At 51.1% G+C, this 25,198-nt stretch overlaps 1 protein-coding gene across 2 annotated transcripts in view; it reads right to left on the bottom strand.

Annotated features, from left to right (window-relative positions):
- Nucleotides 1–24,515, bottom strand: part of cldn23l (claudin 23-like) — a 33,665-nt gene extending 9,150 nt beyond the window's left edge. Inside the window, exons 1-2 of one of the 2 annotated variants that reach the window (XM_038818564.1) lie at nucleotides 24,370–24,497; nucleotides 19,947–20,009 (exon numbers count right to left, since the gene is read on the bottom strand). Coding sequence is in view for 1 of the 2 variants with exons in the window: in XM_038818555.1 (XP_038674483.1) it covers nucleotides 24,370–24,457 (88 nt within the window). In the remaining variant the exon portion in view is untranslated. Of the gene's footprint in view, nucleotides 1–19,946; nucleotides 20,010–24,369 lie in introns of both variants that reach the window. The other variant, XM_038818555.1, reaches the window with a different exon arrangement.
- Between the last annotated feature and the right edge of the window lie 683 nt (nucleotides 24,516–25,198).

Genomic DNA, 25,198 nt, shown 5'->3' with positions numbered 1-25,198 from the left:
CCAGGTCACTAACCCATACCCCTGCCTACAGCCCAGGTCACTCACCCAAACCCCTACCTACGGCCCAGGTCACTAACCCATACCCCTGCCTACAGCCCAGGTCACTCACCCAAACCCCTGCCTATGGCCCAGGTCACTCACCCATACCCCTGCCTACGGCCCAGGTCACTCACCCACACCCCTGCCTACGGCCCAGGTCACTCACCCACACCCCTGCCTACGGCCCAGGTCACTCACTGATACCCCTGCCTATGGCCCAGGTCACTCACCCACACCCCTGCCTACGGCCCAGGTCACTCACCCATACCCCTGCCTACAGCCCACTAACCCATACCCCGGCCTACAGCCCAGGTCACTAACCCATACCCCTGCCTATGGCCCAGGTCACTAACCCACACCCCTGCCTATGGCCCAGGTCACTAACCCATACCCCTGCCTCCGGCCCAGGTCACTAGCCCATACCCCTGCCTACAGCCCACTAACCCATACCCCTGCCTACGGCCCAGGTCACTAACCCATACCCCTGCCTACGGCCCAGGTCACTCACTGATACCCCTGCCTACGGCCCAGGTCACTCACCCATACCCCTGCCTACGGCCCAGGTCACTCACCCATACCCCTGCCTACGGCCCAGGTCACTCACTGATACCCCTGCCTACGGCCCAGGTCACTAACCCATACCCCTGCCTACAGCCCAGGTCACTCACCCATACCCCTGCCTACAGCCCACTCACCCATACCCCTGCCTACGGCCCAGGTCACTCACTGATACCCCTGCCTACGGCCCAGGTCACTCACCCCTGCCTACGGCCCAGGTCACTAACCCACACCCCTGCCTACGGCCCAGGTCACTCACTGATACCCCTGCCTACGGCCCAGGTCACTAACCCATACCCCTGCCTACAGCTCAGGGCACTAACCCATACCCCTGCCTACAGCCCACTCACCCACACCCCAGCCTACAGCCCAGGTCACTAACCCATACCCCTGCCTACAGCCCAGGTCACTCACCCATACCCCTGCCTACGGCCCAGGTCACTACCCATACCCTGCCTACGGCCCAGGTCACTCACCCATACCCCTGCCTACGGCCCAGGTCACTAACCCATACCCCTGCCTACGGCCCAGGTCACTAACCCATACCCCTGCCTACGGCCCAGGTCACTCACCCATACCCCTGCCTACAGCCCAGGTCACTCACCCATACCCCTGCCTACGGCCCAGGTCACTAACCCATACCCCTGCCTACGGCCCAGGTCACTAACCCATACCCCTGCCTACAGCCCAGGTCACTCACCCATACCCCTGCCTATGGCGGCTCGGAGTCCTGCCAACTTTTTTTTTTTTCTTTTTAAATTTATAGTACCCAATTTTTGTTTCCAATTAAGGGCCAATTTAGCGTGGCCAATCCACCTACCCTGCACATCTTTGGGTTGTAGAGGCGGAATCCACGCAAACACGGGGAGAATGTGCAAACTCCACACGGACAGTGACCCAGAGCCAGGATCGACCCTGGGACTTCAGCGCCATGAGGCAGCAGTGCTAACCACTGTGCCACCGTGCTGCCCCTTGAGTCCTGCCAACAAAACAATATCCGTCTCAGGGCTATCAGGGAGGCAAAGGCCAATACATCAGCCCCTCTTTCCCATCCCCATCCCCCTGTACTCCTGGGTCTTCTGGCACACCAAATATTGACACCTCTGGCATCGGGTCCACCCTCACACCCAGAACCTCGGACATAACATTCGTGTACTCCTGACAGAACCTCCTCAATCTTGGATACGCCCAGAACATATGCCCACACCTATCTTCCACCCGCTCAAACAACCTGCTCATCCTCGCTGGCGTGATGTGGGCCCTATGCACCTCTTTGAACTGGATGAGGCTTAACCTCACACAGGACGAGGACGAATTCACCCTCTGCAGGGCCTCATCCCATGTTCCAGCCCCCACCTCCTCTCCCAACTTCTCCTAGAATAAACAAGTTAATGATCTTTTTTTAAGTGAGAAGGAGAATTTAGACGGTGTCCAAAATACCATGGCGACAGTATGAATTCAGAGTCGTGCTTCTGTGGGTAGGATTTTCCAGTAAAGGGGCTATGTCCCCACGCCTGCGAAAATATACATGCGAATCACTCTGGACTTACCTGGAGTAAGTCCATGGTGATTCTGCAATTTCCAGGGGGTTGGTAGGGCCCCAGAGTAATCCTCACAGCTCTGGCTCCTGCACTTCCGGCCGGGGGTCCGCGCATGCGCACGGCGGCGGCCTGTGTTGGCCGTCCTGCATGACATGGCTAACCCACACCACGGAGTGACAACAGGAAGATAGGTCCCCTCCCAGATCGCGTGCGCCCTCGGATCGGTGCCCCCTGATCAATATCCTGGAGGTCCTGGAGCCCCCCACCAGGGTGGCCGCGGACTGAGTCCGCAGCGTCCACAGCGAGCGTCCGCGAGGTGGAACCATGAGAGAACCACGCCGGTGGCAACTCGGCCAGCTGCACCTGGGGAATCGCTGCGGGGGCATCTTTCAATGGCCGCGTCTAACGCGCACACTCGATTGGCGGTGATTGTCCGGTTACCGGAGATATGCGGGATCAGTGTCGGGTCCGATCACGGGTTTGAAGCCCATTCTCCACCCTCACGCCCAGTCTGATTTTGGCGCGGAGGCTCGGAGAATCCCGCCCAGGGTGTCGGACAAACGGCTGGATTCTCCGCCGGCGGGATGCTCCGTTTTGCCGGCAGCCCAGGGGTTTCCCGACAGCGTGGAGCTGCCCCACAATGGGAAACCCCATTGACCAGCCGGCATAACGGAGCATCCCACCGACGGGGTGAAACAGAAATGTGGCGGGGTGGAGAATCCCGCCCAAAGTCTTTGATGAAGAATGCGGGTGTGTTTTGGATCAGAAAAAATATCACATTAAACCCAGGTGGTCTCATAAACGAGACACTGATTATATGAAAATGAAAATCGCTTATTGTCACGAGTAGGCTTCAAATGAAGTTACTGTGAAAAGCCCCTAGTCTCCACATTCCGGCGCCTGTTCAGGGAGGCTGTTACGGGAATTGAACTGTGCTGCTGGCCTGCTTGGTCTGCTTTCAAAGCCAGCAATTTAGCGTTGTGCTAAACAGCCCCTTGCATTCGTTCCCTTAAAAAGCTACTGAAATATACCTTTAATTTTCCTACATTCTCTGTCCCATTGTCTCTTTGTACAATTAAGTTAAAATCTTCTGTGCACCGCGATAACAGCAACAACACATATTTATATAGTGCCTTTAAGGTTTCACCCAAAGCACTTTGCAGGAGCATGATGACACTTTACCACATCAGGAGAATTGGGTCAGAAGACCAAAAGCTTACTCAAAGAGGTGGGTTTGAAGCAATGTTTGAAAGGAGAAAGGAAGGTAGAGAGGCAGAGAGATGTCCTGAAGGTATTCCTGAGCTTTGGGTCCAGGCAATGGAAGATAGAACCACCATTGGTGGATCCATTAAAAATAGGAGTGCACAGGAGGCTGGAATTCGAGGATTGTAGACACCTTGAGGGTTGTGGGTCTGGAAGAGATTCCAGAGATAGTTTGGGTTTAGGCCTAAAAGGGATGACAGTTTTAAAATCCAATACATTTCTTGACCAGGAGCCGATGTAGGGCAGTGAGCACAGGGATGATTAACGAAAGGGTGTTAGAGTGAGTTAGGGCATGGGCAGCAGCATTTTGGATGACCTCAAGTTTGAGACCAGCCAGGGGTGCATATAAATAGTCCAATCTAAAGGTAACAAAGTCATGAATGAGGGTTTCAGCAGCTGATGAGCTGATTCAGGGACTAAGTCAGGCTCCTGCACAGTTTCCTTTTGTAACCTGCCGGGCCTCCTTCTGTTTGTCATCTATATGGTGCTCCTCAGCAACATTAATTTCCATATGTACCCTGACAACACCCAACACTTCTCTCAATTCTTCCACTGTTTCTAAACTGATGGACTGACACTCAGAAATTTCCTCCAATTAAATATTAGGAAGACCATTGTCTTTAGTCCTGTTGAAAACTCCACTCCAGAGCAACTGACCCTATCCCTCTCCCCGGTGTCACATCTGACACCAAAATCAATTCCAATCAGATATCCATGCCATCATTAAAACTGCTTATTTCCACCTCTAAAACATCACCTAACCCTATCCCTAATTGAATGCTTCTGCAGCTAAAATCCTCATCCATGCTTTGTTACCTCCGGACTTTATTCCTTTTAATGGACTCCTGGCCAGTCTCCCACATTCCACCATCCATAAACTTGAGTTAATTCAAATCTCTACTGCCTGAATCCTGAATCACACTTAAGTCTTCACACATTATCTTTTTAATTTAGAGTGCCCAATTCATTTTTTCCAATTAAGGGCCAATTTAGCGTGGCCAATCCACCCAGCCTACACAAGGGGAGACTGTGCAAACTCCACACGAACAGTGACCCAGAGCCGGGATCGAACCTGGGACCTCGGCGTTGTGAGGCAACAGTGCTAACCACTAGGCCACTGTGCTGCTCATAGTCTTCACACGTTACCACGGTGCTCACTGGTCTACATTGGCTCCTGGTGAAGCAATATATTGATTTTAAAATGTTCAACCTTGCCTTCAAATTCCCCCATGTAGTCACCCCTCCTGATCTCTATAATTCCCACCAGTCCCAGAAACCTCCAAGATATCTGCACTCCTGTGATTTTGATCTACTGAGTATTCTTAATTTTAATCACTTTACCAATGCTAACCATGCCTTCAGCTTCCTGGAATACCCTCACAAAAACTGTCCATCTTTCACCTTACTTTCCTCCTTTAAGATGCTCCTTAAAACCCCTCTTTGACCAAGCTTTTGGTTATTTGCCCTCATATTTCCCAGTGTGGCTAGGTGTCACATTTATAATGCCCCTATAAAACACCTTGGGATGTTTTATTTTGTTAAAGATGTTAAATAAATATACACGATGGTTGGATTCAGAGTGCTGTGTGTGTCATTGTGTTTGGCATTTTTTGGTTCCAGCTCCACTTCCCTGTGCACCTTGTGCTGTCAGATGTTTCCATGGGCCCATTTGCTGGCAAGTCCAGAACGGGGAGTGGAGGGGGAACAGTCTCACAATAAGGGGTCAAAGACTGAAATGAAAATAAATGTCTTTACTCAAAGGGTTGTTAATATTTAGAATTGCTCATCCCAAAGGATAGTTTGGGCTTGTATCCAGTGGAGATTCAGAAGAATGGAAGGTGATCTTATGAAAACATACAAAGGTCCTCGGTCGGTTTGACAAGGTGGATGCTTTCCCCCATGTGGGTGAGTCTAGAATTAGGGGACGCAGTTTAAAAATAACATTTTCAGACTAAGATGAGGAGAATTTTTCTTCTCAGAGGCTCTTTAATCTTTGGATGGTCCCTATGGAATGCTCCCATTATTTATGTTCTTACATTGTAGTAATATTCAGCTTGTGAAACATCCCAGAGCGCTCTAGTCATTCACAAACTGCTGATGAAGCAATCACTTCAGAAAGCAGTGACTGGAGAAAATGTACAAACTCCAGTAATAATCAGCTCAATGATTTTTTACCCACTCAGCCTTTTCCTTTCATCTGCGAGGCGGTTACAATCGAGAAATGAGAAGTAGCTCTTTTTTCTTTTGCTTTGATCCGAACTGACAAAAGATAATTAAAAAGCAGAAAGTGGGAATAGGACATCTGCAGCTTATGCACCACACTTCACTCAATGCCTTGTTTTGTTTTCAAACCATGTTATAAAAAGGAGTCAGAAGACAAACATGAAGCATTCATTTAACAAACGGTTTGTGCTGATCTTGGCCTAATTAGCAATGGGAGCTGTAATTATCACAAGGCCATTCAGAGATTACTGGTCAGTCAGAGGTGGAACTGGTCACTGAGAGATCCCTCATGTCAAATTGACCAGTTAATCGGAATCGAAAGCTTGCATTTGGGAGCCATCCCAGGGATAAAAATCAGGGCCGGGATTCTCCAAAATCCCGGCTAAGTGTTGACGCCGGCCTAAACACCGGAAACGCCAGCGTTAACGGGCCTTTTGGCCCAGTGATTCAGTAGGCCACAGGGGGCCAGCATGACGCCGGAGTGCTGCGCGCTGCTTCAGCACCGATACCTGGCCCTGCACTGCCGGCGCGAATCTGCACATGTGTGTGGTGGCCGTTTCCACGCTATCGCCTGCGCGTGGTGGCCGTTTCTGCGCAGGCGCCGTACAGCATGGCGTAGAGACACGGCAGGCCTGTGCGGAAGGAGGTAGGCCCCCTCCAGATCGCGCGCGCCCGCCGATCTGTAGCCCCCGATCGTGGGCCTGGCCATCATGCAGGCCTCCCTCCCCGGTGTCTGATTCCCCCCCGCTCCTCCACCAGGACGGCCACTGCGGCTGCTGGTCCAAGCTCCCGCCGGGTGGTACCAGGTTGGAACCACGCTGGCGGAACTCAACAGGAACTTGGCCGGTCGACCGCGGAGAATCGCCGGGCCCCGACCGGCGCCGCGTCGACTGCGCACGCTCGTATCGTGGCGATTCTCCGGTCACCAGAGACTCGCGTCCCGGCGCAGAGCAGTGTGGCGGGAATTTCCGGCATCACCGGCTATTCTCCGACCCGGTGCGGGCTCGGAGAATTTTGAAATCCAAACTCCTGGATTGAAATTACTCCTTGGTGCTCTAACCCCTTCCCCTCACGACTTCTGGTAGCAGCCATGGAGGGGTAGGACGCACATTTGTGAGCTCCCGCCTGTAACGGACTTTTGGACCTTTTTCTCCAGTTTTTTTCAGGTTTTATGGGATAAAGCAGTGAAGAGTGAGACAGTAAGGAGAAATCCCCCTCCTGTGTGTGGAGAATTGGATCAGAAGTGGCCGTGTGAGACGACAAAGTCCTATAAGGGAGACGCAAGCAGAGCCGGTAACACGGGACAGCATGGCGGAGGGCAAGGGCCGCGGGGAGACGGTACAGTGGTCAACGGAGCAGCTGGTAAGTTTTTCGAAGATTGCTTTGCCAAGCTGAAGGAGAACACGCTGGACCCAATTAAGGCTTTGATTGATCAAGTAGTTCAGAATCAGGAAACCCACGAGAGAGCGATCCAGGAGGTCGAACAAAAGTTGACCGAGCACGAGGAGTATATAACCGTGCTGGAAAGCAAGGCGGGATGATGAACGACTGCCAGAAAAGAATGCAGGAGAAGCTGGAGGACCTAGGGAATAGGTCCAGGAGGCAGAATCTCAGAATTGTTGGCCTCCCTGAAGGCAGTGAAGGATCGGATGCGAGGGCCTATGTGACGGATATGTTGGCGAAGTTGATGGGGGCTGGGCTGTTCCCTCGGCCCCTGGAATTGGACAGAGCGTACAGAGCACTCGCGAGGAAGCCCAGAGTGAACGAACCGCCGAGGGCCATGGTGGTACATTTATACCGTTCCATGGACATGGAACACGTTTTGCGGTGGGCCAAGAGGAACGGAGCAGCAAGTGGGAGAACTGTGAGTTGCGCATTTATCAGGACCTGGGAGCGGATTTGGCCAAGAGGCGAGCTGGGTTCAATCGGGCAAAAACGACCCTCTTTAAGAAGGGGGTGAAGTTCGGGGTGCTGTATCCAGCCTGTCTGTGGGTCACACATGAGGAACAGGACTTCTACTTTGAAACACCAGATGAAGTATGGACTTCCATTAAAGAAATGAAGCTGGAGGCGAATTAAAAGACACTTAAGCCTTGGAGAAGTACTGTGGCAGCGATTTGTGGTGCTGGATTGTAAAAATTTAAGTAGCTCTATGTGAAATAATGGGCTGTGTGGATGGTTAAAGGTTGATCTGTCTTGCAGGGACCTTGTTAGAGGGGATGACGGGCTTTGAATTTAGTTCTGCTTTTTGGGTGACTAATTTTCTAAAGTTATTGTTCCTTCACTGTTTTTTCTGTTTGTTTACTGGAAAATGTGATGCTTTTAAAATGTTTATTCATGTGGGGAGGGAGAGAGGAGAATACAAAAGGGAGACAGACTGCTTGGTGCCGGGGTGGGAGCTATCGAGTCAGCATGGCTCAGCTGCCTCTCGGAAGCGCAGTGGGGGGTGGATAGGTGTTAAGCTGGACCTTGACTTGGGGAATTGAGTTATTAGTGCTGTTGCGGGGGGGGGGGGGGGGGGGGGGGGGGGGGGGGGGGGGGGGGGGGAAGGGGGGGAGCCGCTTTGCTGACAGGGGAGGAACTGTTACTAGGGGAGAAATGGGAGATCGGGAACGGCGACAGCCCGAGTGGGGACTCAAGGAAATGGAGGGCGCGAGCACGATGCTGGCCTAAAAAGGGTGATGGTTAGTCGGCGGGGGGGGAGGGGTTGGAAGCCTCCCATCCAGGCTGATCACATGGAACGCGAGAGGACTGAATGGGCCGGTCAAGAGGGCTCACGTGTTCGCGCATTTGAGGGAACTGAAGGCGGACGTGGCAATGCGACAAGAGACACACCCCAAGGTTACAGACCAGACGAGATTGAGGAAGGGGTGGCCTCAAAGACCAGGAGGGTAGCAATCTTGATCAGCAAACAAGTGGCATTTGAGCCAGGAAGAATCATGTCAGACAAGGGGGGTAGGTACATAATGGTGAGTGGGAAGCTGGAGGGGGTGTGAGTGATACGTGTGAACATATATGCTCCTAGTTGGGACAACGTGGAATTTATGAGGCGGGTGTTAGGTAAGATCCCAGACTAAGAGTCCATTAACCTGATCATGGGAGGGGACTTCAACACAGTCATTGATCCGGAATTGACCAGTCAAAATCCAGGACAGGGAGGGTGCCAGCCGTGGCAAAGGAATTGAATGGGTTTATGGAACAGATGGGGAGAGTAGACCCATGGAGGTTTGCACAGCCGAGGGCGAAGGAGTTTTCCTTTTTTTCACATGCCCACAAGGTATACTCTCACATCGACTTTTTTGTTTTGAGCAGGACGCTAATACCGTAGGTGGTGGATACTGAGTATTCGGCAATCACAGTGTTGGATCATGCCCGGCACTGGGTGGATCTACGGGTTAGTGTGGAGAGAGGGCAATGCCCGCTGTGGAGACTGGATGTGGGGTTGCTGGCGGACAAAGCGATCTGTGGGCGGGTTAACAAGTCCATCCAGAACTACCTGGAAACAGATGATATGAGGGAGGTCTCTGCAGCGACGGTCTGGGAAGCTTTGAAGGCCGTGGTCAGAGGGGAATTAATCTCGATACGGGCCCACAGAGAAAAGGTGGAACAGGCTGAGAAGGACAGGTTAGTGGAAGAGATACTCCAGTTGGACAGGAATACTCGATGGCCCCGGACGCGGGGCTACTGAGGGAGCGGCGGATGTTACAGGCTGAGTTTGGGCTGTTGACCACAGGGAAAGCAGTGGAACAGTTGAGGAAGGCAAGGGGGGGGGGGTGATCTATGAGTACGGGGGAAAGGCAAGCAGAATGTTGGCTCACCAGCTCAGGAAAAGAGAGGCGGCCCGGGAGATAGGGAAAGTAAAGAGTATAGACGGTAAAACTGTCCTGGACCCAGTGGGGGTGAACAAGGTGTTGAAGGAGTTTTATAGTAAATGATATGAGTCGGAACCCCCAGCTGGGGTGGAGGGGATGAGGTGATTTCTGGATCAGTTGAGGTTCCCGAGGGTGGAACAGGACCTGGTGGAGGGGCTGGGAGCCCCAATTGAGATTGAGGAAATAATCAAGGGGCTGGAGGGCATGAAGTCGGGCAAGGCCCCTGTTTTGTTATGCTCTTGACGTAGCATAAGCTGCTTCCTTGATGTGCACTCTGACAAAGGAAGGTTCAGACTTGGAGATAGCTTTAACACGTTTATTAAACTGTTAACGATTCTCCTACTTGGATTCGACTCTCCTGTTAATCCTGCTATAGCTACTCAGACTGACGAACCAGTCTGCTACAATCCAGGTGGTGGGTGTGATGTGTTTCAAATCAACCCTGTCTCCACTGGAAAGAGGAAGATCATGTGTGCTGTGTCCTTTTATAAGGGTTGGTGTAATGCCCTCCTGTGGTAGTGTCACCTCTGTGTGTCGTTTATGCCCATTGGTCGTGTCCTATCTTACTGACCTATTGGTTGAGTGTCTGTGTGTCATGTCTCTGGTGCTCCCTCTAGTGTCTAGCTAGTCTACAAGTATTTACATTAACCCTTGTGTATTTACAGTGATGCATATCACCACATCCCCGGGGCCTGACGGCTACCTGGTGGAATTCTATGAGACGTTTTCAAAGATATTGAGCCGACTGCTGGTGAGGACATTTAACGAAGCAAGAGAGAAGGGAGTCCTCCCCCCAACAATGTCGCAGGCCTCGATTTCATTGATCCTGAAACGGGAGAAGGATCCGGAGCAATGTGGGTCACACAGGCCAATTTCCCTACTGAATGTGGATGCCAAACTGTTGGCTAAGATACTGGCCACAAGGATAGAGGACTGTGTCCCAGGGGTGATAGGAGAAGACCAGACGGGATTTGTAAAGGGCAGGCAACTCGAGGCCAATGTTCAAAGGCTTTTGAATGTTATTATGATGCCCTCAGAAGGAGAGGGCAGGAGAAGAGACTGGGAGAGCTGCCGCTTGGAATGGTAGGGAAGAGCTTTTGATATCTGGGAATCCAGGTGGCCCGGGAATGGGAGGCACTGCACAAGTTAAACCTATTCCGGTTGGTAGAACAAATGGAAGGGGACTTTAAGAAATGGGACATGCTCCCGCTATCACTGGCGGGGAGGGTATAGACTGTGAAAATGATGGTCCTCCCCAGATTTCTGTTTGTCTTTCAGTGCCTCCCCATCTTCATCCCAAAGGCCTTTTTCAAGCGGGTGAATAAGATTATTTTGGTCTTTGTGTGGGCGGGTAAAACCCCACGAGTGAAGAAAGTGTTGCTGCAGCGCAGTCGGGGGGTAGAGTGAGTTGGCGCTGCCGAACTTCTGCAATTACTACTGGGTGGCTAATCTAGCCATGATCAGGAAGTGGGTAGTGGGGGAGGGGTCGGCATGGGAGCGGATGGAGGCGGCGTCATGTCAAGACACCAGTCTGGGAGCATTGGTAACGGCACCTCTGCCGTTGTCGCTGGCCCGATACTCCACAAGTCCGGTGGTGGTGGCAGTTCTGAGGACCTGGGGGCAAAGGAGGAGATATAAGAGAGTGAGGGAGCATTGATTTGGACCCCGATTTATAATAATCATATGTTTGTACCGGGTAGGCTGGATGGCGGGTTCCGGAGTTGGCAGAAGGCAGGAATTAGAAGGATGGGGGATCTATTTATAGATGCGAGCTTTCCCAGCTTGAAAGCTTTGGAGGATAAATTTTAATTGCCAGCAGGGACTGGGTTTAGATATTTGCAGGTGCGCGGCATCCTGAGAAAACAGGTGCCGGCCTTTCCACTGCTGCCACTAAGGGAGATACAGGATAGAGTAGTTTCCAATACCTGGGCGGGAGAGGGGAAGGTATCGGATATTTACCAGGAGCATTCGGAGGCAGAGGAAACTCCGGTGGAGGAGCTGATGGGCAAGTGGGAGGACAAGCTAGGAGGAGAGATAGAGGCTGGTCTATGGGCGGATGCCCTAAGCAGGGTTAATATCTCCTCATCATGTCTCAGGCCTAGCCTGATACAATTTAAGGTAGTCCACCAGGCCCACATGACAGTGGCTAGGATGAGCAAGTTTTTTGGGGTAGAGGATAGGTGTGCGAGGTGCGCGGGAAGCCCAGCAAATCATGTCCACATGTTTTGGGCATGCCTGAAGCTTAGTGGGTTTTGGTAGGGTTTTGCTGAGGCAATGTCCACGGTGCTAAAAACACAGGTGGTGCTGAGTCCGGAGGTAGCCATCTTTGGAGTGTCGGGAGATCCGGGAGTTCAGGGGGCGAAAGAGGCCGACGTCCTGGCCTTTGCCTCCCTGGCAGCCCAGAGACAGATCTCATTAATGTGTAGGGACTCGAAGCCCCCGTGTGTAGAGACCTGGGTTAGTGACATGGCTGGGTTTCTCGAGAAGATAAAGTTCGCATTAAGAGGGTTAATGTTAGGGTTCTCCCGGAGGTCGCAGCCGTTCATCGACTTTCTCGGGGAAAATTAAAATGTCAGCAGATGCAGTATCAGTATTCCCGGGTGGGGGGGGGGGGGGGGGGGATGGATTGTTGTTGTATGGTTGAGGTGTGTGAAGATTGGGCTGGGGGGGAAATGTTTATTTTACCATGTTGATGTCATTGTTTTTGTTACTGTTCTAAAAAATTTCAAATACGATAATAAAATATTCAAACAAAACCCTACCCCTCACAGCGCCAGGGACCAGGGTTCAATTCCAGCCTCGGGTGATTGTCTACGTTCTCCCCGTGTCTGCGTGGGTTTCCTCCGGATGCTACGGTTTCCTCCCACAGTCCAAAGATGTGAAGGTTAGGTGGAGTGGCCATGATAAATTGCCCTTAGTGTTGCCGTAGGTGGGGTTGTGGGGTCGCTGGGATAGGATGCGGAAGTGGGCCTTGATTGGGTGCTTGTTCAGAAGATCGGTGTAGATGGGTCGAATGGCCTCCTTCTACATGGTAGGAATTCTATGATTCCCTTGGAAAGGCAGAATGAATGGCGTGAACTAGATATTTAATGCTGCAATATTTGCAGCTTGATTTAGTTAAAGCTTCCCCATCCATTTAATTAATTAATTCATTCATTCTACAATTTCTTTAACAGTAACACCGTGCACCTAAATTGTGATTCCCCTCTGTTTTCAAAGTGCCAATAACGAGGCCTTAATAATCCAGCTCACAAGACAATCTCGATTTTCTAGAGGAACAATTCAAATTGCATTCAAACAAGAGAGCTAAATCACCCAGAACCTCTACCCCACCAACCGGCTTAAGTATAGGCATGTCCCCAGCAAGTACTCTTCTGGAGAGGGGATTAGTGGGTCCTGGATGGTACTTACCTGCCTGAAGCCAACAAAGGAAATGGGGGACAAGCAGATTGCCCCCGAGAGTAGCACCTCACCTAGTGCGACAAGATTGGGGCTGGCTCCTGTCTGGGCTACTGGGTACCTGGAGATGCTCAGCAACACCAACAGTTGGCACAAGGCTTCACTGAGGTGAGCAAACAGTGAATTACAGCCCGTTAGTTCTTACAGTCTCTGGAAGGGATGGTTATTGACCGTGCGTGTGTCTCCCACACAGTCCATTATCATCATAGAAATGGGTGTTGGCCTTTAAGAAAGCTTCTTCCACTGGGGAGAACAGCTCCTCCCAGAACCCAACCCATGGGAAACACAACCAAACTGACATCGAGGTGGCAATCACTGTGTTCAAAGTGATTATTTAGTAAAGTGCAGGCTCCACCCAGAAGTGTTAGTCGACACTACAAACACAATTCGAATTGGAACTGTACTGCCAAAGATTTTGCGGTGAAATTCTGGCCTTGTTTGAACGGTTTGGTACCACTGCGAGCTGCAATTTTGTGCGCCCGGATGAATCCATTCAGACACAAGCTGCTGAAGAGTTGGACTGGAGACGTCTGTAGATGCTCATTAGTAACATTACACAAACACTAACCCTCATTGTACTGGCTTTATTATACCAGAATGCATAGCAATTCAGCAGTACTCACATAAAAAAAAGTGTTTCATAACCCTTTACTCTATTTGAAAATGAGAAGGAACAATAGTCAGATGGAAAACATGTCCAACACACTCCGTCAAACAGCATCTCCAAAGCCCATAAAGTTAACCTCCACCCCATACTCATTATTCATATCCACAAGTGCCAGGCAATGGCCTTCTCCAACAAGAGAGAATACAACCATCTCCCCACGACATTCAATGGTGTTACCACTATTACCACTATTACCACGATTACATCCCCCACCATCAATATCCTGATGGTTTCCATTGACCATAAACTCCACCAGCGATGCACAGTGTATACAATCTACAAGATGCACTGCATCAACTCACCAAGGCTCCTTCAACAGGAGCGGCACAGTGGTTAGCACTGCACCCTCATGGCGCCGAGGACCCGGGTTCGATCCTGGCCCTGGGTCCGTGTGGAGTTTACACATTCTCCCCGTGTTTGCATGGGTCTCACCCCCACAACCCAAAAGATGTGCAGGATAGGTGGATTGGTCACACTTAATTGGAAAGGGACAATTTCTAAATTTATTAATTAAAAAAGGCTCCTTTCACAGCATCTTCCAAACCCGTGACCTCTACCCCTAGAAGAGCAGGAACAGCAGATGGATGGGATCGCCATCACCTGAAAATTTACCGACCACCCGCCCACCAAACCTGACTTGTATCTATATTGCCGTTCCTTCCCTGTCACTGGGTCAAGATCCTGGAACTCCCTCCCTGACAGCACTGTGGGTCCACCTACACCATATCGACTACAATGTTTCAAGAAGGCAGCTCACCATCAACTTTTCAAGGGCAATTAGGGATGGGCAATAAATGCTGGCCCAGCCAGCGACGCTCACTTCCTATGACAGAATTTTTGCAAATGATTACAGATTTTCCTTAAAAAAGTATTAATGATGGCTAAACTGAGAGGTTGTACCTGGTAAAGATCTATAAAGTTGAGGCTCTTTAAATTGGTTGAGGAATGCCCTCAATTATTTTAAGATTACGTTGGAGTATCTGCAGAGACTTTGTTAGCACTTGAGAGAGACCAAATCCTAGGGCCATAAATATAAATAATGGAATTCAGGAGAAGCACCTTTGGCTTGAGAGTGGTGGGAATGTGAAACCACATAGAGTGGTTAAGAATAGCATAGATGCATTTAAGGGAAATTGAGAGAAGCATATGAGGGAAAAATAATACCCGGATATTCTGAAAGGATGAAGGCTTGAGGTCAGTTGCAGCAGGGTGATGTACCATCAATTGGACTCGAGGCACAGTGAAGATCCAAACTGTGGCTTTAATCAGCTAGTTGTTAGCCCGATGGTCGACTACAGAGAAAGGCCGACCGCCGGGAAACCTGGGTACTTATACCCCGCCTTGGAGGCGGGGTCTACTTGCCTCTCGACCCATTGGTGAGCAGTCACATGACTAGTCCCAGCCAATCAGATGAGAGGCACTTGACCAGCCAGAGACAATGGGAAACCAATGCTCTGCACCAATGGCAGTGCTCCCACTCATATCACCACATTCACCCCTTGAGGAGAAATAAGGCGGGGGGGGGGTGTGTGAGGGGAAGAGAGAGAGGGGGGGGTCTGAGGGCTGGTGATATGAGTAGAGTTAATCGAAGATATGGCTGTCCACTGGCTCGTGGCAAAAATAAACAATACTACATACTACATTAGGATGCAAAAAAAATTACAATAGAGTCCAATAAAGTCCCATGGTTGCATCAGATGGTCACGATCAGCCTGTTGGGTGCCCGTGGTGTTCTGGAGGACCGTCGCAGTGGAGCCGGTGACGTCGGGCCGATGGTCGTCCTTGCCTCCGGACACGTCGGTCGTAAATGTGTCTCCGTACCCCGGGCCGGTGGTGGAGATGCTGTAATCGGGGAAGGGGGGGTCTGTGGGCTGGATCGTGGGGGCGTGGGGGGTGCTGGGGGGAATTGGGGTTGGGGGGAGGTGTTGGTGTAGGGGGAGAAGGCCGCACGCCGGCGGGTGCCAGGTCCCGGAGCGAGACCGTATCCTGCCGACCGTCGGGGTACTCCACGTACGCATATTGCGGGTTGGCGTGGAGTAACTGGACTTGCTCAACCAACGGGTCAGATTTGTGCACCCGCACATGCTTCCGGAGCAAGATGGGTCCGGGGGTGGCCAGCCAGGTCGGGAGAGGGGATCCTGAGGCCGACTTCCTGGGGAAAACCAGAAGACGTTCATGAGGTGTTTGATTAGTGGTAGTACAGAGGAGAGACCGGATTGAGTGAAGGGCGTCAGGGATGACCTCTTGCCAACGGGGGATAGGGAGATCTCTGGACCGTAGGGCCAGCAGAATGGTCTTCTAAATGGTGCCATTCTACCGCTCGACCTGACCGTTACCCCTGGGGTTATAACTGGTCGTCCTGCTAGAGGCTATGCCCCTGCTGAGCAGGAACTGACGCAGTTCGTCACTCATAAAGGAGGACCCCCGGTGGCTGTGGATGTACGCGGGGTAACCAAACAGGGAGAAGATGGAGAGGAGGGCCTTTATGACGGTTGTTGTGGTCATGTCGGGACAGGGAATGGCGAAAGGGAAGCGGGAGTACGCGTCGATAACACTCAAGAAATATGTGTTACGGTTGTTGGAGGGGAGGGGACCCTTGAAGTCTATACTGAGACATTCAAAGGGGCGGGATGCCTTGATCAGATGTGCTCGTTCGGGGCGGTAGAAGTGCGGTTTGCACTCGGCGCAGACGTGGCAGTCCCTGGTGACGGCCCTGACTTCCTCAACGGAGTAGGGCAGGTTGCGGGTCTTAATAAAATGGTAAAAACGAGTGACCCCTGGATGGCAGAGGTCCGTGTGGAGGGAGCGGAGGCGGTCAATCTGCGCGGTGGCGCAGGTACCGTGGGATAGGGCATCGGAAGGCTTGTTGAGCTTCCCAGGACGATACAAGATATCGTAGTTGTATGTGGACAACTCGATCCGCCACCGCAAGATCTTGTCGTTCTTGATCTTGCCCCTCTGTGCATTATCGAAACATGAAAGCTACTGACCGTTGGTCTGTGAGGAGGGTAAACCGCCTGCCAGCCAGATAGTGCCTCCAATATCGCACAGCTTTGACTATGGCCTGTGCCTCCTTTTCCACCGAGGAGTAGCGGATTTCGGAAGTGTGGAGGGTCCGGGAGAAGAAGGCCACGTGTCTGCCCGCTTGGTTGAGGGTGGCCGCCAGAGCTACATCAGACGCGTCGCTCTCGACCTGGAATGGGAGGGACTCGTCGATAGCACGCATCGTGGCCTTTGCGATATCCGCTTTGATGCGGCTAAAAGCCTGGCGGGCCTCCATCGACAGGGGAAAAGAGGTGGACTGGATGAGGGGGCGGCGTAGTTGGGGACCCACTGGACGTAATAGGAGAAGAAGCCCAGGCAGTGTTTGAGGGCTTTGAGGGAGTGGGGGAGGGGGAGCTCCATGAGGGGGCGCATGCGTTCAGGATCGGGGCCTATCACTCCGTTACGCACTACGTAGCCAAGGATGGCTAGACGGTCGGTGCTAAACACGCACTTATCCTTATTGTAAGTTAAATTAAGTAGTTTTGCGGTTCGGAGGAATTTTTGAAGGTTGATGTCATGGTCCTGCTGGTCATGGCCGCAGATGGTGACGTTATCGAGGTACGGGAAGGTAGCCCGTAACCCATGCTTGTCGACCATTCGGTCCATCGCCCGTTGGAAGACCGAGACCCCATTAGTAACACCGAAGGGAACCCTGAGGAAGTGATAGAGGCGCCCATCTGCCTCAAACGCGTTGTACTTGCGGTCACTCGCGCAGATGGGGAGCTGGTGGTAGGCGGACTTAAGGTCCACCGTGGAAAAGACTTTGTATTTTGCGATCTTGTTAACCAGGTTTGAAATACGTGGGAGAGGATACGCGTCCAGCTGCGTAAACCTGTTGATGGTCTGACTGTAGTCAATGACCATCCGGTTTTTCTCCCCAGTCCGAACTACCAGCACTTGGGCTCGCCAGGGACTGTTGCTGCCCTCGATAACTCCTTCCTTAAGGAGCCTCTGGACCTCGGACCCGATGAAGGTCCGGTCCTGGGCACTGTATCGTCTGCTCCTAGTGGCGACAGGTTTACAATCTGGGGTGAGATTAGCAAACAAGGAAGTGGGGTCCACTTTGAGGGACGTGAGGCTGCAGACAGTAAGGGGGGGAATAGGGCCGCCGAATTGGAAGGTCAAGCTCTGCAGGTTGCACTGGAAATCCAGGCCCAAGAGTGCCGGAGCGCATAGATGGGGGAGAATGAAGAGTTTGAAGTTTTTGAAAACCCTCCCCTGGACCGTGAGGTCCGCTATGCAGCACCCGGTGATTTGGACGGATTGCGAACCCGAGGCCAATTCGATTTTATGCTTAACTGGAAGGATGGGAGCGCGCAGCATCTTACCGTGTCGGGGTGGATGAAACTTTCCGTGCTCCCGGAGTCCAGTAGGCATTTCGTCTTGTGTCCGTTGAGCTGGATCGTTGTCGTAGTTTTGGCGAGCGTGCATGGTCGCGACTGGTCGAGCGTGATGGAAGCAAGTCGTGGCGAGATTTCCAGGTCATCCTCGGTGGCAGAGTAATCGCTGGCAGGGCCTTCCATGTTGGCTCAAGATGGCGGCGCCCAGGACCCGCACGTGGAGCCGGGGCCCCAAGATGGCAGTGCCCATGGGAGCCTCGTGGCGGCTGGGGGCAGTGTCAGCGGTGTCCGCGAGCCAGTCGGGGCAGCTGGGAGTGCGGGTCGGGAGGACCGTGGGGCCGTTGCGGGAGCCGGAAGGCGGGCCGGAGAGGTTGGTGCGCGGCGTGGGGCCCTGGGGGGGCCCGGGGGGGGGGGCGATCCGCGGTCGCTGCGCAGAACAGCAGCGACCGACTTGGTCTGGCAGACCACCGCGTAGTGGCCCTTCTTCCCGCAGCTCTTACACAGAGTGGAGCGAGCCGGGCAGCGCGCGGGGAGGGGGTGTGTGCTTGGAGAGGCCACAAAAATAGCAGCGGGGCCCCGATAGCTTATCGGAGCGTCCCGCAGCGCAGGCCTGGGGGGGGGGGGGGGGTTGGGGTCAGCAGAGGACGGGGGTGGCGCGTGCCACCATGTCCAGGGGGTTGCCACGCGGCCGGGGGCATATGCGCGGCCATTCAGGTCAGCGACCTCCAGGAAGGTTGCAAGAGTCCGTGCCTCAGCTAGGCTGAGGGCGTTCTTCTCCAGCAATCGTTGGCGGATAGAAGACGATTGAATGCCGGCAACGTAAGCGTCTCTAATTAAAAGTTCCATGTGCTCTGTCGCAGAAACTTGGGGACAGGCGCACATTCTCCCTAGAGCTGTGAGGGCCTGGTAGAATTCGTCGAGTGACTCACCAGGGAACTGTTGTCTAGTCGTCAGGAGATGCCGTGCGTATACTTCGTTGACCGGCCGGAGAAAGTGTCCTTTCAGGATATCCATGGCCGCATCATAATCGCTTTCGTCCTCAATCATTGAATATACCGCCGTGCCCACGCACGAGTGGAGGATGTGGAGTTTCTGCTCCTTGGTGGGCTTGCTGGCAGCAGTTGTCAGGTAACTGTTGAAGCACACCTGCCAGTGTTTAAAGATTGCAGGCGCATTTGAGGCACGCGGGCTGGTGCGGAGGCAGTCAGGCTTGATGCGTAGCTCCATTCCAAAATTCTAGCTAATTAAATTGATGTACCATCAATTGGACTCGAGGCACGGTGAAGACCCAAACTGTGACTTTAATCAGCTAGATGTTAGCCCGGTGGTCGACTGCAGAGAAAGGCCGACCGCTGGGAAACCTGGGTACTTATACCCCGCCTCGGCGGCGGGGTCTACTTGCCTGTCGACCAATTGGTGAGCAGTCACATGACTAGTCCCAGCCAATCAGACGAGAGGCACATGACCAGCCAGAGCCAATGGGAAACCAATGCTCTGCACCAATGGCAGTGCTCCCACCCATATCACCACACAAGGCAGACCTGGATTGAATTTGAGACCTAAGCATGGTTTCACCCTTGCAGGAGATCCTTTTAGCTTCTATGAAGCTTAGATACTGACAATTCCACTCATAAAATGTGAGAGCTGTGAGGAAAAATGTATTGGCCTGGCAGATTCACCAGAATGGTACTGGGACTTCAACTATGAGGAGAGGTGGCATAGACTGGACTTGCTTTTCCTTGTGTATTGCAAGTTGAGGGGTAATCTAATTAAATGTGTTTAAATTGATAAAAGCATTCAGTTTGGGTAGAGATGGGAAAATTATTTCCTCTGGTGGTTGAAATCAAGAAAAATACACCACAATCTTAAAATCAGGGCCAGGCCATTTAAGAATGAAGTTAGGAAGCACCTTTTCACAGTTAAAAACTGAAACTCTCACCTCGTCAAAATGCTGACGTTGCTGGGGGTCCATTGGAACGTTCAAGAGTAAAACTGATAGACGCTTGGTGGGTAAGAATATAAGAAAGAAAGGCTTACGTTAATAGAATACCTTTCAGAACCATTGGATATCCCAAAGCACTTTACAGCCAATGAAATACCTTTGAAGGGATGTTACTGTAGCAATGTTCAGAAAGGCAGCATCCAATTTGTGCACATCAAAGTCCCACAAAAAGCAACGTGGTAATCGCCAGATAATCTGTTTTTATGATGCTGATTGAGGGATGAATATTGACCAGAGCACTAGGCATACATAAATCCCTGCCTTTCTTCAAAATTGTGTAATGCAATCTTTTACATCTGCCTGAGAGAGGGGGCAGGGCTTCAATTTAATGTGTCCTCAGAGAGATGACATCACCTCTTCAGGACCTACGGAGAGTGACCGTAGAATTTTGCGATCAAGTCAAGTAGAGCAACTTGAAGTCCCAACCTTCTTAACATTGATGAAAGAGTGCTACTAACTGAACCACGAATGGCATATCAAGGTTTATGGAGCAAATGTCGGCAAATAAAGTTGATGAGCGCATCACCCATGATTTAACTGAATGGTGCAGCATTTCCTTTGACAGTGCCTCCCAAACCCAACACCATCTACAAGGACAAGGGCAGCAAATGCAGGGGAACACCGCCTCCTGCATTTCTTCTCCAAGCCACACACTATCCTGACTTGGAACTATATCTCTGCTCCTTCGCTGTCTCTGGATCAAAGTTCTGGAACTCCCTCCCTAACAGCACTGTGGGTGTATCTACACCATAGAATCATAGAATTTACAGTGCAGAAGGAGGTCATTCGGCCCATTGAGTCTGCACCGAGCCTTGGAAAGAGCACCCTACTTAAGCCCATACCTCCACCGCATCCACGTAACCCAATAACCCCACCTAATCCTTTTTGGACACAAAGGACAATTTAGCATGGCCAATCCACCTAACCTGCACATCTTTGAACTGTGGGAGCAAACCGGAGCTCCTGGAAGAAACCCACATAGACACGGGGAGAATGTGCAGACTCTACACAGACAGCGAACCAATCCGGGAATCGAACCTGGGACCCTGGAGCTGTGAAGCAACTGTGGTAACCATTGTGCTACCGTGCTGCCCACCATACTACCGTACTGCTCTCTCTCTCTCTCTCTCTATCTCTCTCTCTCTCTATCTCACTCTCTCGGTCTCTCTCTCTGTCTCACTCTCTCTGTCTCACTCTCTCTGTCTCACTCTCTCTGTCTCTCTCTCTCTGTCTCTCTCTCTCTATCTCACTCTCTCTATCTCACTCTCTCGGTCTCTCTCTCTGTCTCACTCTCTCTGTCTCACTCTCTCTGTCTCACTCTCTCTGTCTCACTCTCTCTGTCTCACTCTCTCTATCTCACTCTCTCTATCTCACTCTCTCGGTCTCTCTCTCGGTCTCTCTCTCGGTCTCACTCTCGGTCTCACTCTCTCTGTCTCACTCTCTGTCTCACTCTCTCTATCTCACTCTCTCGGTCTCTCTCTCGGTCTCTCTCTCGGTCTCACTCTCTCTGTCTCACTCTCTGTCTCACTCTCTCTATCTCACTCTCTCGGTCTCTCTCTCGGTCTCTCTCTCTGTCTCACTCTCTGTCTCACTCTCTCTATCTCACTCTCTCGGTCTCTCTCTCGGTCTCTCTCTCTGTCTCACTCTCTCTGTCTCACTCTCTCTCTCTCTATCTCTATCTCTCTCTCTATCTCACTCTCTCGGTCTCTCTCTCGGTCTCTCTTTCTCTGTCTCACTCTCTCTGTCTCACTCTCTCTGTCTCTCTCTCTCTGTCTCTCTCTCTCTGTCTCTCTCTCTCTGTCTCACTCTCTCTATCTCACTCTCTCGGTCTCTCTCTCTCTGTCTCACTCTCTCTGTCTCACTCTCTCTGTCTCACTCTCTCTGTCTCACTCTCTCTGTCTCACTCTCTCGGTCTCTCTCTCGGTCTCTCTCTCTGTCTCTCTCTCTCTGTCTCACTCTCTCTGTCTCACTCTCTCTGTCTCACTCTCTCTGTCTCACTCTCTGTCTCACTCTCTCTGTCTCACTCTCTCTGTCTCACTCTCTCTGTCTCACTCTCTCTGTCTCACTCTCGGTCTCTCTCTGTCTTACTCTCTCTGTCTCACTCTCTCTGTCTCACTCTCTCTCTGTCTCACTCTCTCTATCTCTCTCTCTCGGTCTCTCTCTCGGTCTCTCTCTCTGTCTCACTCTCTCTGTCTCTCTCTCTCTCTCTCTCTCTATCTCTATCTCTCTCTCTCTCTCTCTCTCGGTCTCTCTCTCGGTCTCTCTCTCTGTCTCACTCTCTCTGTCTCACTCTCTCTATCTCACTCTCTCGGTCTCTCTCTCTGTCTCACTCTCTCTGTCTCACTCTCTCTGTCTCACTCTGGGTCTCACTCTCTCTGTCTCACTCTCTCTGTCTCACTCTCTCTCTATCTCTCTCTCTCGGTCTCTCTCTCTCGGTGTCTCTCTCTCGGTCTCTCTCTCTCTGTCTCTCTCTCTCGGTCTCTCTCTCTCATGGAGCACAGTGGCTGATGGGCAATTAGGGATGGGCCACAAATGCTTGTCTAGCCAGTGACACACACATCCTGTAAAATAATTTGAAAAACAGGCTTGAGGGGCTGAATTGCCTACTCGTGTTCCTAAGATCCTACGTGAGGTAATTTACAGGTTTTCTAAACACTCTCTAATGTCTAATTGTAAATAAGCAGAGGGAGTATCTATTCCGATTACCAACTCCTGATGGTGGCATTATTTTACTTGAACATCTGAACAGTGAAAATCATGATTGCACTGTGCTGGCATTATCTATCATTAATCGGCAGTCAATAATAAACATTGCATTTTATCAATTGAACTACATGTATGTACAGGTTGCCATGACAACCAGCGCTGAATTCTCAGCAAGGTGCATCTGTTTCAGTCTGACATTCAAACATAATAACTTGTTTCTTAGCTATAGGGACACTTTGCACAGAATTGTACGTTATTGTGTTGATAGAAAGGAAAGAATTGCAGCATTTAGATTGTTCCTTTTGTGTTCTGCTCGCTACTCACTTTCTTTCCATGGGGAAGTAATTCTAAAACCTTTGGCACCAATTTCTTAGGTTAAAATGTATTGGAATTGGGGTGTCACAGTGAGATAGGCACCACTGGCCCTTCACCTCTGGTTCCGATTCACACCCAGTGCCAACTGGTCTCAATCTGCTGGGTGTAAAAGGTCCTTTGTGACATGATCTTAAGGTAGTCTGGGTTTTGTGAGAGGGCACAAAACCATCCTTAATTCAACGCAATTTAAAGAGCCTCAATCTGATAGATCTTTACTGAGGACATATCTCTCAGCCCTGGAATAACGTGTAGATACTGGAAAATATTAGGAGGTGCTGTTTGGGGGCAGGGGTAAATTGTAAAAGGATCTTTGCTCTGCATCTAGACAGTCACCATACGCCCAGATAACCGCAGGCTGCTTTCGCCTTTGAAGGGGAGAGCTGACTGGTGATGATTTAGCCTGAGGATCACCACACCTCAGGAGAGGGGCAAAGTTGAGAAGGCAGGGCCTTCATGAATAACCTCAGCTGGTACGGGAAGTGAACCCACGCTGCATCACAAACCAGCTATCTAGCCAACTGAGCTAAACTAGCTGTGCATTAAATCTGCTGCTCCTGGCTCAGAAATAATAATGTTACATGCCAATCACGGGAAATGATGCCTTTGAGGAGAATCCTTCAAAAATGACCTTTGTTTAGTATTTAGGTGTTCCATTTTCCACAAAATATCTGCATCGGGCAAATGTCTGCAGTGTGTGTGTGTGTGCCATCTGTGCTTCTGCATGTATTCCTGAACATTTTGCCTGTCTGCAACATTGGCAAGACTGGATGGATGAGTGCAATAGGCTACTCCATCAGACTGCACACAACATGGCTCATTAATCATTTTTTTGCCAATGATGGAATTTCTAAGTTCCAAAGTTAGAAAATCTATAGCTGATGCATACCGAACCAAATATGACTGTCAGTGAAACAGAGCTACTGTGATTTACTGAGTGAATCCGTATAATCCAGTGAATGGCAGGAAGCTAAAACTTAAACAAACATTTAACCCATCTGCTCAACAGTGACCTTCAGAGTTCAAAACTCTGAAGTGTTCCATTCTTCCCGAATAGATCCAGTCCGACGTGCAGATTGCACACTCGACACATAATGCACTAAGTACATCAATCGGAAAGCTCTGGGTCAAACACTCCAGAACAAAAAGGCTGTTTTATGCTAAATCTAATTGGTAGGCACACTGGAAGAATGAGCTACCGATTAACCTGCTGTTGAATCTCTGGCGCCCTCGCTCTATGCTACTCAATACTAAACACAGGAACAGATAAATGTGCACTTACCACTTAGTGTGTTCCTAGCTGCCTGCAGTAAAGGGCTTCGCTGTGACTGAGCTGGCTGACTCTCTAGCTGAAAGCTACTTGTCTTCATCGAGCTGGAATCTGTGTGCCCCGTCCTCACTGTCTCTGCTTGAATCTGTGTCTCCTCTCCCTCTCTGATTGGGGGGGAGGGAGGGGGCACGGAATCTTGCAGATTCCCAGCCCTTCGAAGCTCAGCTAACCAGGGAAAGAGAACTGCTTCCTTAACAATCACTAAATTTATTGGTGGGAATATTTTAAAGTCAAATTCAAGCAGGTTGAAATTTCATTTAAAGGGGCGTGCCACTATCTTTTTGCTGCAGCTTAAAATCAAAATGGAATTTTGCAAGGGTATCTGAGCACTTACTTCGTTAGGTGAGATGTACCTGAGCAGCTGAGCATTAACCCTGCTGGGTGTGAGGTGCCTGAGCATTAACCCTGCTGGGTGTGAGGTGCCTGAGCATTAACCCTGCTGGGTGTGAGGTGCCTGAGCATTAACCCTGCTGGGTGAGAGGTGCCTGAGCATTAACCCTGCTGGGTGAGAGGTGCCTGAGCATTAACCCTGCTGGGTGTGAGGTGCCTGAGCATTAACCCTGCTGGGTGTGAGGTGCCTGAGCATTAACCCTGCTGGGTGAGATGTACCTGAGCATTAACCCTGCTGGGTGAGAGGTGCCTGAGCATTAACCCTGCTGGGTGTGAGGTCCCTGAGCATTAACCCTGCTGGGTGTGAGATGCCTGAGCATTAACCCTGCTGGGTGAGATGTACCTGAGCATTAACCCTGCTGGGTGAGAGGTGCCTGAGCATTAACCCTGC

This window comes from Scyliorhinus canicula, chromosome 1, assembly GCF_902713615.1.
Source record: "Scyliorhinus canicula chromosome 1, sScyCan1.1, whole genome shotgun sequence".
Lineage (NCBI taxonomy): Eukaryota > Metazoa > Chordata > Chondrichthyes > Carcharhiniformes > Scyliorhinidae > Scyliorhinus > Scyliorhinus canicula.
This window is presented reverse-complemented; position numbering and strand designations above follow the sequence as displayed.